The 13,267-nt window shown below is 55.2% G+C and overlaps 2 protein-coding genes across 5 annotated transcripts in view; both read right to left on the bottom strand.

Moving 5' to 3' along the window:
• Nucleotides 1-548: 548 nt before the first annotated feature.
• On the bottom strand, nucleotides 549-4,572 carry C2cd4c (C2 calcium dependent domain containing 4C). 4 transcript variants are annotated; one of them, XM_008837221.1, is made up of 3 exons: nucleotides 3,512-4,572; nucleotides 1,475-2,799; nucleotides 549-1,398 (listed from the first exon to the last, which is right to left on the bottom strand). In XM_008837221.1, the coding sequence occupies exon 2, from the start codon at nucleotides 2,769-2,771 to the stop codon at nucleotides 1,503-1,505; it is 1,269 nt and encodes a 422-aa protein (XP_008835443.1). In that variant the 5' UTR covers nucleotides 2,772-2,799; nucleotides 3,512-4,572; the 3' UTR covers nucleotides 549-1,398; nucleotides 1,475-1,502. The 4 variants fall into 4 exon arrangements, with proteins under 4 accessions (XP_008835443.1, XP_029421343.1, XP_008835441.1 ...); XM_029565483.1 differs by having other exon boundaries at nucleotides 549-1,346; XM_008837219.1 differs by having other exon boundaries at nucleotides 549-2,799.
• A 3,186-nt stretch (nucleotides 4,573-7,758) lies between these two features.
• Shc2 (SHC adaptor protein 2) overlaps nucleotides 7,759-13,267 on the bottom strand; it is a 28,411-nt gene continuing 22,902 nt past the window's right edge. The window contains exons 12-14 of the mRNA XM_029565507.1: nucleotides 11,791-12,101; nucleotides 9,784-9,917; nucleotides 7,759-8,486 (exon numbers count right to left, since the gene is read on the bottom strand). Coding sequence (XP_029421367.1) covers nucleotides 9,789-9,917; nucleotides 11,791-12,101 — 440 coding nt within the window. The 3' untranslated portion in view covers nucleotides 7,759-8,486; nucleotides 9,784-9,788. The remainder of the gene's footprint in view (nucleotides 8,487-9,783; nucleotides 9,918-11,790; nucleotides 12,102-13,267) is intronic.

The following is a 13,267-nucleotide window of genomic DNA, read 5'->3' as shown; positions in this document are numbered from 1 at the left end:
ATCAGGAGCCATGGTGACCACAGTGGCCATCAAGGGGATGTGAGGCAGTGAGACCTTTGGCCTCCAGTGTGCTGTCCATCCTAGGTGCCCTCACTCTGCACCCCCTGGGCATCCTGTGCACGTGGGCATGGGGAGTGAATGATATCTGGGGCCCAGGTGACTCCATTCCAATCCTGATGTCAGACACATACCCACCCACGATTTGCCGCTGAGAAAAATCATTTTCCCAGCAAAGTTGCCCTGGAGGGTTTCCTCTAGGAAGGGCTGACTAACCAAGCAGGAAAGGGGGTGGTACCTCCAGCCCCTTGCAGAGCATTTGGGGCTCTTGCTCTGCTAGCTACTGTGATGATGGGTAGAGGACATAAATGAGGGTGAGGGCAGAGCTGGGCACCCAGACTTGTGAGTCCTGGTCATAGACAGGGCTGGGGTCTCCCCGCTGTGCAGGCACAGAAGCCAGGAGTATGAGAAGTCTCCCCAACCCTGCTCACCATCCACAGTGGAAATCCTGTTGTTATTAAACATCAGGCAAGCAGACCTGCCCACCCACATAATCCAGACACCTTTATTTCACTAAAAACAGCATTATAAACAAACACATTTGGGGGAGGTGTCTTCAAGGTTCACACACAGTCAACTGCAAACACAAAGCTATCAAACAGTGCAAGGTGTAGAAAATGGGACCCAGGGAGAACCGGGGAGGGCAGCAAGACTGCTGGGGAACTCCATGCAGGACCCCTCTGTTCACCATCATGGATGACATCCCCAGGTTCCAGAGACAGTGGAGACCAGGCATGGGGAGGGCTGGTCCCTTGAGGGTCCTAGGAAATCAGTTCCTGCACCCTTCTCTAAGAAAGACCTTGATGCCTGGAGTTTGGGGGTACAGTCAAGTAGAAAGGGACATTGTGGGGCCCACGGAAATACACTGGTCCATCAATGCCCAAAGGGGCAGCCAATTTTCAATGACAGAATTTGTACCAAACCTGGCAGCCCATTTGGAGACCCTAGTAACCCGGGTGTCTGTCCAATATAGGCAAGCCACAGCCAGGGCCCAGCCCCACCCCTCCTGCCCTCCACAGCCACATCCTACTTACACTCCCCCTGGGGTGGGGGGGTTGGCCAAGGGCCTGCTGGGAAGGCAGGTTTGGAACCTGCAAGGTGGGGAAGTAGCCACAGGCTGGGGGGATGTCACAGGCAGACAGAGTCTGGGCAGATCGCATGGTAGCCACACTGGGTGAAGACATTCGTGCAGCAAAGATAAAAACTGAGGCCAGTCTACACTAGGGGAGCTCGGCTGAGTCCCAGCTGTCTCAGTCGCGGAGATCCTGGAACCCCAACCTGCAATCTCTCTGTGTGGAAGGGCCAGGCAGTGTCACAAGGCAAAGGGGGAGGGTGGTGGTTCTGCAGACACGCAGGAAACACCAGGTCACAGGCGGAGCCCAGACCCCCCCCTCCCCCTCGCTGTCTCCCAGCTGACCTCCAATGGAGGAAGGAGCAGGTAAACCTCACAGGAAGGGGAGCAGTGAGGTCAGAGGCAACTCTTCCTCCCCCAGCAGCGTGTCCCTCTTGAGGCTGCCACCCTTGTTGACCACCTTGATCCTGAGAGCCAGCTTGCGAACACTGGCTGGCCCCAGGCCATCGAAGAAGAAGTCCTCATTGAAGATGGGGTGGCGGCTGTTCTTGATGATGGTGCTGCGCTGTTTTTGTAGCTTGCCAGGTACGAGACACAGCCCGACGCAGCAGTTGATGCTCCGGGCATCACAGGGCCGGTCATACAGACCCTCTGCGGCCAACAGGCGAACACGCAGGCGGGCCTGAGCTGCCTCATACTCAGCCAGCAGTCGCACACTGCCCCTGGTGCCCATCCGTATGGTGTGCTCCCCACGTGCCGCCTGGCCCGACTCAGAGCCCGGCTCCGGGGTGGCCCTGCGAGTCAGGCGGCGCCTGACACCCGGGCTGGTGTCAGGGGTACTGTCGTCAGCAGACAGTGAACCATGACGGCCCACTGAGTGTTTCAGCTGGCTCACCTTGGCCTGGCTGTCCTGGGCAAAACCCTTGAGCAGGGACACAGAACGAGAGAGAAGAGGGGACCCAAAGGGGGAAGACTCAGCTGAGGACCCTGTGTCACTCTCCCCACCACTAAAGTAACGACTGGGGCTCATCAGGGCACCCCCAGCCTCCCGGGATCCCCCATCCCCTGCATTGGGCTTGGCACCTCCTCGCCGGCGCCCAGTACCAGGAGAGCCCACCTGGGCCAGGGCCCCATGCTCACTATGAAAGAGGGACTCCTTGCGCCTGGTGTGGGGGCTCTCAGCTAGCGTTGCAAAGCCATATGAGGTCTGGGCCTTGGGGACAGAGGGCAGGGACATGGCACCCTGGGCTTGTGGGTCAGCGTTAGTGGCCTCCTCGGCTGGCCAGTCCTCTGCACTCTCTATCTGAATGACATGGCGTGTGGCCGCCTTCAGAAGGTTCCTGCTCTCTGAGGCGAGCTTGACTGGCAGCCGGGGGCTGCGAGGGGCTCGACGGGGCCCAGGCGATGCCAGGTTCTGCTCCGACATGGATGGGCCCAGCTCAGCCTGACCCTCTACCTCTGTGGGTCCTGAGGGCAGTTTGGGGGGGATGAAGAAGTCCGGGATCTTGTCCGGTGTCAGCACGTTGCTGTACAGCGGGCCCTTAGAAGACTTCTCCCCAGCTTCACTGCCAATACCACGACCAGCTCCATTCTCCCCGGACCCCCGAAACCGCTCCAAGAACCACATGTTGGTTTTTCTCATGAGAGCAGCAGGCAAGAGGCCAGGACGTCTGGGAAAAGAAAAGGGGGTTGGGGTGACAACTGATGCAGGGGTGACCTATTAGGGCCATTGGGGTGGCACCTGTGTGCAGGGGTGACCTATCAGGTCTGTTGGGAATGACATCTGTGTGCAGGGGTGACCTATCAGGGTCATCAGGGGTGGGGGAGCAGTAGCTGATGCAGGGGTCATCTGTCAGGGCCACTGGAGGTGAAACCTAGTGGTCAGGGCCATTAGGGGGTATTACCTGGCACAGAGGTCAGCTGTTAGGCCCTCGTGGCATCTGTGTGTAGTGTTGACCTGTTAGGGTTTTGGGGGATAACACCTGACACAGGAATGACACCTGGCATAGCGGTGACCTGTCAGGGCGTTGGAGGTGACACCTGGTGCAGGGGTCAGCTGTTGGAGCCGTGAGGGGGTGGCACTTGTGTGCTGGGGTGACCTGTCAGGGTCGTGGAGGATTAACATCTGGTGTCACCTGTCCGGGCCGTTGGGGGTGGCACCTGTGCATAAGGGTCAGTTGCCAGGACTGTCTGGGCCAGCGAGGTGCAGGGTCACTCTTGTGTGCGCAGGGCGCCCCGAGTAGGGCGCCGGGAGCGGGGTCAGCCTCCAACGCCAGGGGGCCCGGCCGGTCCTCCGCCACCCACCTGCGGGGCTCCGGGTCCCCGGGGACCAGCGGGGTGCAAGGCCGGAGCTCCCTGGCCCCGCCCCCAGCCGCCACCCACCTGTAGCTTCGCCCGGATGCTGCGCGCTGCGGTGGGGGGAGGCGGCGGCCCTGGAACCGCGCAGCGAGCTGGTGGCGCCCGCGGCTCCCTATGCGCAGGATCCCCGCTTCGCGAAATGTGCGGGGTCAGCTGCTGACGGCCGGTGACTCCGGGACTCGGGACTCGGCCACGGCCCGGCGCAGCTGGGAGCCAGGCAAAGGCAAAGCCGCAGCTCTCCTCGGCGGGAAACCGCCCACCCGGCCGTATTCCTCCGAATGCGCGCGCGCCCGGCTGCCCGCCCGCGTCCCCGAAGCCCACAAGGGGCGGGGACCGGTGGAGGGGGCGGGGCCTCCTGTGTCCAGCCTAGCAGTCTGGACCTCTGGGTTCAGGCCCGGGGCGTGGCCTGCAGGGACGCCAGGATTGTGTTGCACAGGTCTGGGGGCGGGGCCGGCTACACAGGACCGACCTCCAGGGACAGGTGGGGTGGGCGTGGCCTGCGGGTAGGCCGGGATCTCCTGGCACTGTTGAGTGGGTTCGAGGAGACTCGGGGTACAGGCAGTAGGTCCGACGTGGGGCGGGACCAGGCCTCCTGAGGCCAGCTGGTGCAGCCTGTGGGGCTGGGTGGACTCATGGTACTGAGCGGGGCGAACAAAGCCTCCTCTTACTACACTGAGTGGAACCTGCCCAGGGGAGAACTGAGGAGCGGGTCTTACGACACTGGCCAGAGCTGGAGACCGTGAACTGGGCACCCGGGGAACCCGAGGCAAGGTGCAGCTCCCTGCCTTTCAGCTGTCCAGCGGGACAGACAACCACAGAGCAGCCCACAAATGAATGGCAGTGTAGGTGTGTGACAAAAGTATCTCAGGGAAACCATTTAAGGGAAGAGAAAACCACTAGCCACAGAGACGCAGGGGTTACACAGGGTGAGGCAGGGGCTCAGACCCACAGAGCCCCAGGAGCCAGGCTACCTTGGGCTACTCATTAGCCCACACTTCCTTCTGTGTGACGTCAGGCAGGCAACCAAATCGCTCTGTGCTTCTGCCTCATGGGCCGTTCGGCAGGTCCTTTGCCGAATGCTGAGTGTCCTGTAGAATCAGAGATGTGTACAAGAATGCTCTCCCAGACCTTCTGCGAGTCAGTAAGGGTCCCAGCCAGGGACACTGGCTCAGGCTGCAAAGGACACCAGAAGTAGATTCCAACTGCTGGGCCCAGTCCCGGCACCCTGGTATATTTGGAGACTTGGAACTGAGGCCCAGGGGGGAAAAGTAACTGGAGTGGGTCTCCATGCTTGCCCTGTTGGCCCCTGTAGACCCCACCTTGTGGGACGGAAGCCCTGCCCTCCCAGCTGGCAGTCAACAAAGTCGTCTGACTTGTTCTGAGTTGCTGGCAGAGGCTGACAAGGATGGACACACACACACACACACACACACACACACACACACACACAGAGAAGTGGTATCAATCGGCCTCTTCTGATCCTGAGTCCTGCTATCTCTCCCTGAGTGACCTCAGCTCCCAGTGGGAGGAGCATTTCTCAGAAGGATGGAAGGCTACCCAGGGGAGGAGATAGCCACTTGAAGAACAGACTCAACCTCAAGACCCAGACAAGTGGGGCTGGAGAGCCGGCTCAGTGGTTAAGAGCACTGGCTGCTCTAGCAGAGGACCCAGATTCAGTTCACAGCACCCACAGGGCAGCTAACAACTGGCTGTAACTTCAGTTTCAGGGCATTCTTCTGGCCTCCAATGGGCATTGCATGTACAGGTGCACCTACGTATACATGCAGACAAAACACTCATACACATTAAATAAAATAAAGTAAAAGACAACACAGAGCCAATCCTTGTGTCCACAGATCTATCAAGGACAGTGTCACATTGTGTCTTTGCCCTCAGAACAAGGTAGGCAGTGGTCACAGGGGCCTGCCTACTGCTGCTCAGCCTTGCCTCCAGATCTGTGTGGTGAACTGCAGGCCTGCAGGGAGCAACACATCCTGTCTGTGTCAAGGACTTCAGACACTTGAATTTGAACTCAGGACTCTCCTCCACCCACCCCCAGTTCTCTCAAGGCAAGGAGTGTTTTTTGATGGAATAGTTGAAGGTTCAAAGAGGCAGGGCTAGGGATGGGCTCCTTGCCAGACCCATGCATTTGGGCTTCTTGGTCCCTGCTCACATGCCTGATCTCTCAGCATCCAGCTCTTAATCTATATAGAGAGTTTTGGGGTACACAAGCTCAGGCAGATGTGAACATTTTCCCCAGAGGGGTGGGTGCCAGACACTAGGACTTCAGAGAGGATGAGCAAGATGACGAGCTTGGGCTATGAATGAATACGTTCCTAAATGAATTCTGAAGTCCCTCTCTGCCCCATGGTTACAGAGTCCGACTCCAGTGCCTCTCCCAGCACCTCCACCCCCTATTCCCATCTTGTCACCAGGGTACTTCCTGCTGGAACATTTTTTGCAGTTCATGTTTAAGAGACCTGGTAGCTCTCCTGGGCATCCTTCCACCCCTCAAGCCCTGTGTCCTGTATCTATGTGCCCCAACAGCAGCTCCAGTGTTGTGACCCCTTCTCCCCCAGATCTACATACACAGAGCCTCTGCACAGATGCTCCCTCTGCTCACATGCACTCACTCTGTCCAGGACCGTCCCCTTCACTGGAGCTCACCAACTTAGCCTCCCATCACAGCTGGTGTCACTAACACAAAGAAGCCAGCCCTCAAGATTTCCTGGCATCTCTGAGTCCCAGGACTGTCTCCTTTTCCCAGTTTTCATCATTTAGTGATGACTTGCTTGTCAACATCCCTGGACTGCTAATGAGGGGAGGTCTGCCTGGGAGCTCTGGAACTCCTGTTGTCACCAGGGGTCCCAGCAGATGAGATGTTAAAGGACCTGACAGGATAGGTAGATGTGTAGGTGAGGTTGAAGGTGGGGTAAGTGGGCAGATGGATGAGTGGGGGATGGGAAGATGGATGGATGGGTAGATTGATGGGTGGACAGATGGATGAAAGGATGGGGGATGGTGTATGGACAGATAGAAAGGTGGATGAGTGGGTGGACAGACAGATGGAAGGGTAGATGAGTGGGTGGATGGGAAGATGAACTGATGGGTGGGTGGACTGATGGATGAGTTGGGGAATGCAAAGGTGGATAGATGGATGGAAGGGTAGATTAGTGTGTGGACAGATGGACAAGTGGGGAGGCGGACAAATGGGTCGATGGATTAGATTAGCAGCTGGATAGATGGATAGGTGAGGAATGGCTGGATAGATGGATAGGTGAGGAATGGATAGATGGATGGGTGGATGGGTAGGTAGGTGGATGGGTGGGTGGGTAAATGGATAGATGAGTGCATGGATGGATGGATGGATGGATGGATGGATGGATGGATGAATGGGTGATCAGGTGGGTAGGTAAGTGTATTGGGATGGATGGATGGATGGATGGATGGATGGATGGATGGATGGATGGATGGATGGATGGATGGATGGATGGATGGATGGATGGATGGATGGATGGATGGATGGATGGATGGATGGATGGATGGATGGATGGATGGATGGATGGATGGATGGATGGATGGATGGATGGATGGATGGATGGATGGATGGATGGATGGATGGATGGATGGATGGATGGATGGATGGATGAATGGGTGATCAGGTGGGTAGGTAAGTGTATTGCTGGATAGATGAGTGGATGGGTGGGTGGATGGGTGACTGGGTAGATGGGTAGGTGCATGGACAGATGGATGAGTGGCTGGCTGGGTAGGTAGGTGGGTAAATGGATAGGGGGTTTAGAGGGATCAGATGGATGGGTTGGGGATAGATGGGTAGGGAATGGGAAGATGGATGGATGGGTGGGTTGGGGCTCTCAGTCTCTGTCTTTGAAAGTGTCACAAGTTCAGGGCAAAGGGTGACTTGACTCCCAGACTCTCTCTGGCAATGTCTCCAGAATAGAGTCCAATCCCTGGCTGCAGTCTGGGATGTGATGAGGGGTGGGTCTCTCAGAAGGGCTGCTGTGTGCTGAGTCATCCAAACAAGTCCCAGAGACAGGAAGTTCAAAATTAATACAAGGGAAAGTCTGACACAAATTTGGGGTGCTAGAGGGCAAAACCAGGATGTCTCTGATCTCAGGGCCTGGGTGGTGATGGAGAATGTGAGAGAATGGTAGAGGGGGTAGGGAAGGTCTAAGTCAAGTCACACTTAAGGGCATCAAATACTGTGGAGGGACCACAGCATACCCAAGGAGGAGCTGGGGACACACTGCACAGAGAATCGTAATTTATCTTGTAATAAAAACAGAAGTCTGTTGAGAGTAGGGGTGGCTGTGAGGAGGGCAGACCCCACAATCTGGCCGCTGTCTCCTTCTCTGCCCGATGGGGACTCGCTGACAGCCATTCTGGGCTGTCCACCTGGGAGCCTGCCAGGTCTCCACAGGCACAGCTGGCTTGCACTCAACACTGTTTAAATACTGTCAAAAGTCCAGGTCAGTGACAGCTGGGAGGCACCAGGTAGATGTACACCCTGTGTGATCCCTCTCTCTGCCTCTCACCTAGATACCCCACCATCCCAGGTGAGCCCCAAAGCTGTTCCTCCCCTCAAGGCTCTGAGACCCAAAAGCACCTTAATTTCCCCCCTACCAAGGCAACAGTGCACCTGGCCCATCAGGTGGAAGAACAGACCCCAGCTAGGGCAGGAATCGGCTCCACGCACTCAGGGCGTCCCCTCTGTTTCAGGGACACAACCTGATGTCATTGCCCCACACTGGGGATCCAAGGCACAGGGCCTGCATTTGAGTGTCTTTTCATTAAAGGCCACTGAGTCTGTCTTTGGTTTATATAGCCTCGCGGTGGGGACTTGGGTGGGACCCTGACTCTGTCTCACTGTCCCAGCCAGCCGGGCACAGATGGAAGAGGGCGGTTTCCTGAGGCTCATGCGGAAGGAGAGATGCTGGCCATTAGGGCATCTGGGGACAGGAGCTGGGCTGCTGACCCTCACCTGTGGGCAGAAAGAGATGAAGTCAGGATGGCTGTGACAAGCAGCCACTTCCGCCACCGTTGAACAGGAAGAGCACACAGCCACTGGGGCCTCCAGGCTCTACTAGCTGCTGCTGTGCACACCACAACGTTTTAACTTCTCTGTGCAGACTGAGGTACCAGCCCCAGAATCGAGTAGGCCTGAGATGACCCTGGGTGTTACTTCTAGGCTTACAAACTCCTTTAAAGACTGAACAGAACCTTTAGCTGGGCAATGTGTGCTAGCTCAGCGTGGCGCAGGTGTCTATGAGGTTCACGAGGCCACCCCTCTCCATCTCATCTGAGCAGTTCTGCCCACAGCCCAGGGCTCCCAGGCAAGAGGCCATGCTGGGTGGGGGAGGGTGACGCAGAAGGAGACGTTGTCATGGGGACCGGAGAGCAGCCTGACCGGGCCAGCAGTTCTGGGAAAATTCCACAGCCCCCAACACCCCCCTCAGCCCAGCCCCGATGTCCCCCTGCTGCTGTCATCTCCTGCTCTCCCCCAATCACAGCTGCCTCCCTTCTCCTGTGCTGCAGGAGACCTTGGGGTTACCAGACCTCCTGTCCCTGCCCCTCACTCGGCCCTCCACAGACCTAGCAACAAAAGCTCATGGCTGAGCTTGGCCATTCCTTCCCCACCTCACTGCCTCACACACCAGTCCCTGCCTCCCAGCTGGCCTCACCAGTGAGGACACCCACCCTCCCCCCAGGTAGGAAGCACACAGTGGGACCAAAAAGATTCAGGTAACTTCAAGTCATGAGGCTCAGCCAATTCCACACCTATGAATGTGCACACCAATATCCACATGTCTACACAAAAAGCTGTGCACACAGGTATGCTCACAGCAGTGAGCCATAGCCAAAAGAGGAACAGCCCAGTGTCCACAGATGAATGATGGATATATAGTACAGTCCATCCAAATCCTGGAGTACCATGCAGCCATGAACAGGACCAATGCTCTGACACACACCACAGCATGGAAAGACTCTGAAAACACTGTGCTCAGTGAGAGACCCAGACACAAAAGGCCACACAGTGTGGGGCTCCATGACAAGAAATGTCCAGAACAGGGGAGTCCAGAGACAGGAAGTGGATTTGTGGCTGCTGGTGAAGGGATGGGGTGACTGCTTGCAAAGGCTGAGCTGCTTTGAAATGAAATGTGAGCATACTAAAGCGACAGATGGTAACAGAAAGGGTGAACTTGAAGGCTGAGAACACACATCAGTCTTTAAACAGGAGGAACTCTGTAGACAGCAGGTACAGGCAGGCAACTACAAACCTGGCTCAGGGCTCCCGGGAGACCACACCCCGCAGGTGTAGCTCACTCTCAGCGGCCACGATGGGCTGCCCATTCCTCAGGTGGTAATCCACGAGGTGACTGATGCTCTCAAACAACACGTCCTTCGTGCGCACCTGCGGGTAGAGACCTCAGCATCCACACAGTGCATCCCACAGGCCATCATCTCCACCAGTTCTAACACGATGGATGAGAAAAGTTGGAGTGCAGGATACCACTCCAGAACCAGCCTCACAATTCCAGAACTAGGAGGACCTGAATTTGGATCACCAGTACACCCATAAAAGCAGGGTACATCTGAAACCCCAGCACTGGGAGAGAGGAGACACAGAGATCCCTGGATCTCACTGGCCGGCTAGTCTAGCTGAATCTATGAACTCCAGGCTCACTGGGAGACACTGTCTCAAAAAATAAGATAGACATGGACTCCCTCTCTTCAAGCTGTTGAGCAGGGATCCCATAGACCCTCCAACATGACTGGCCATTGCCCCTGCTCTTGCTTACCCACCAGAACTCCACAATAAGACCCTGTTGCTGAAGATACTATATACCATGAGCTGTAGAACAAAGAAGGCCAAATCAAGTTGGTGCTGACTTCAAAGCCTCATCTCTATGGGCTAGCTTTCATAGTGCTGGAAGGGGCTATGCATGCTGCCAGAAGAGAAAAATTACCATGAGCCTTCCACAGCTGTGGATCCTGTGAGCTACAACAACTGGCATGGGAAAACATGCCCACTGGTACAATCATGGCACGGATATTATAGAAGCAATCAACTACTTTCTCATTGGATTTAAGGTCCACTTCATAGGATGAAGCCTAGCCCTAACATTGTTATCAGACCTAGGAGCCTGAGGTTAGACAGCCATGGAAGAAAGCCTAACACAATTATTCTGCTAAATAGTTATAGTATTAAACTAACTCCTAATGACTTACTGTTATACTCATAGATTAATGCTGAACTCTCAGCAGAGACGTTTCCTCGTGCAGCAGATGGTGATTAACAGAGAACCACAATTGGCCAACATGTAGAGAATAAGACACTACAGAGTGCTTATCCCTGATTGGGACTCTTATTTCAAACTTCTTCCCCCTAAGGCTCAGGGATCATTGTGGAAGATGGGGCAGAAAGAGTGTAAGAGCCAGGCGAGGTGGATGACCACATGTAGAGTCTTCCAGACAGCTGGGCACTTATTCATAGGAACTCACAGCAATGCTGACAGCATGAACAAGCCCCATGCAAGCTCAAACCAAAAAAGAATCCCAGCAAAGACATGAGGAAGTAGGTAAGAAATCCAAGCCCTGCCTGAGGAACTACTGGCAACCAATGGCTTCTGGGAAGGGGAGAGTCAGTCTTGTTTAAGGATGAGATTCTTGGTAGGTTGACCAGGCTCCAGTGAATGGGCCCACACCAACAGGCATTTGGGACACAAACCTGACTCTATAGACTTTAATATGTATGTTATGTATTAAATTATATAATACTATATATTATATTATATATTATAATATATGATTATATAGTATAATTATATATATGAAATTTGGTGAGGAGCTAGTAAGGGGGTGCAGATACAGAACGGGACCTAAATACAATCAAATTGATTCCCATAACTAGTTCCAGAGAATCCAACACCATCTTCTGACCTCCATAGGCACTGCACAACATGGGTACACCTACCTACATACAGGCAATACACTCATAAAATAAAAATACTAAAAATAATGAAATAAAAATACTGAAAAAATTGTTGTTTTGAGGCAGGGCCTCACTCGGGAGCCCAGGATGGCCTCCAACTTGCAGCAATCCTCCTGCCTCAGCCTCCCAAGTTCTGAGGTGACAGGGAGAAGTCACCACACCTGGCTTTAAAGCTCTTTTCAAACCAGAAAATAATTAATGATAGTGCAGTGGTTGTGTCTGGAAAATGCCCCGGGGCCCTAAGTCCTCAGCCCCACAGTCTTCTCCCCTCCCTCCCCAAATGCCAGCTCACCACGCCCTCGGGGTCCACCAGCAGCAGGTGCTTGGGCTGGCCCGCCTGCATGCCGGTGAGCACGTACTGCCCGGGGTTGGTGATGCTGTCTCGCACGAGGAAGTCCCCATCAGCTCGAAGCAGCTTCTCAGCCGCCCGGCGGCTCATGCGTCCGTGGTACCAGGGCTCCTGCCTCAGCTGCTCCTCCGTGGGGGCGATGGGGGCCCGGCGGGTGGGGGGGCTGGGCCACTGGTCCTCCAGAGGGGGTGCGGCCGCCGTGATGGCCCCTGCCACCGAGCACTCATGCAGCTTCAGGGCATCTTCAAAGGGGCCTGTGGGACAGTTTGTCTTTTCTGGTGCTGGGATGGAACCCAGGTTCTCAAGCTTGATAAGCAGGGTCTACCACCCCTCCATCCCCTCCATGGGGATCCCAGGCTGTCACTCTAACCCAGAGCCACACCCCAGCTCCTCTCTGGGGATTCTAGGCTGTCACTCTACCCTGAGCCACACCCCCAGCCCCTCACTGGGGATTCTAGGCTGTCACTCTACCCCTGAGCCACACCCCAGCCCCTCAGTGGTGTACTCTAGGCAGGGGCTCTGCCTCTCCTCTGAGCCTCACCCCAGTCCTGTTTTCACTACTTTTTGACAGGATCTGGCCAAGTTGCCTAGGCTGGCCTTGAGTTCCCAGTGTCCCTGCCCAGTGTGTACAAGACTTTTCTAGAATTACAGGTGAGGCAGCCACACACCCACAAGGGGCCCTGCAGCAAAATAAAAATAAATATATGAAACTGGGCGTGGTGGTGCACTCCTTTAATCCCAGCACTTGGGAGGCAGAAGCAGGCAGATCTCTGTGAGTTCGAGGCCAGCCTGGTGTACATAGTGAGTTCCAGGTCAGCTGGGGCTACAGGGAGACCCTGTCTCAAAAAGACCAAAAACAAAACAAAACAAAACAAGGCATTGTAATGTGCACCAGTAATCCTAGCTCTGAGGAGGCAGAGGCAGGGGGAATCCCTAGACAGCCAGCCTAGCCTACTGGGTAAATCCCGGGCCAGTGAGAGACCCTGTCTCAAAAAAACAAGAGGAGCCAGGTGTGATGGCTCACACCTTTAACTCCAATACTAGGGAGGAAGAGAAAAGCGATCTTTGTGAGATTGAGGCCATCCTGCTCTACATAGCAAGTTCCAGGCCAACAGAAACTACAAAGAGATCCTGTCTCAAAAACAAAAGCTGGGGGGACACGGGGGAGCAGCACTTGAGGAACAAGTCTCTACAAACATGCACACACATACATGGAAGAAAGTGATAATAGAAAAAGATCAACACTGCAAATGAGGAGTTTCTGGCCCTCTAGGAGGCCTTTGGAGAACAGACCTCTCCCCTCAGGCTGGGCTGCCCCATAGGAAGGACCTCAGCCTCACCCATCAGACTAGATTGGGTCTGTCCCTATCAGGCTGGGGTTCACAGGATGTAGACTGGCCCCTCCACCCCATGAACACCT

The sequence above is a fragment of the Nannospalax galili genome, unplaced genomic scaffold (assembly GCF_000622305.1).
Source record: "Nannospalax galili isolate Female #2095 unplaced genomic scaffold, S.galili_v1.0 scaffold77, whole genome shotgun sequence".
In the NCBI taxonomy this organism is placed as follows: Eukaryota; Metazoa; Chordata; class Mammalia; order Rodentia; family Spalacidae; genus Nannospalax; species Nannospalax galili.
Note: the sequence above shows the minus strand (reverse complement) of the source record. Positions and strands in the feature narration are given on the sequence as shown.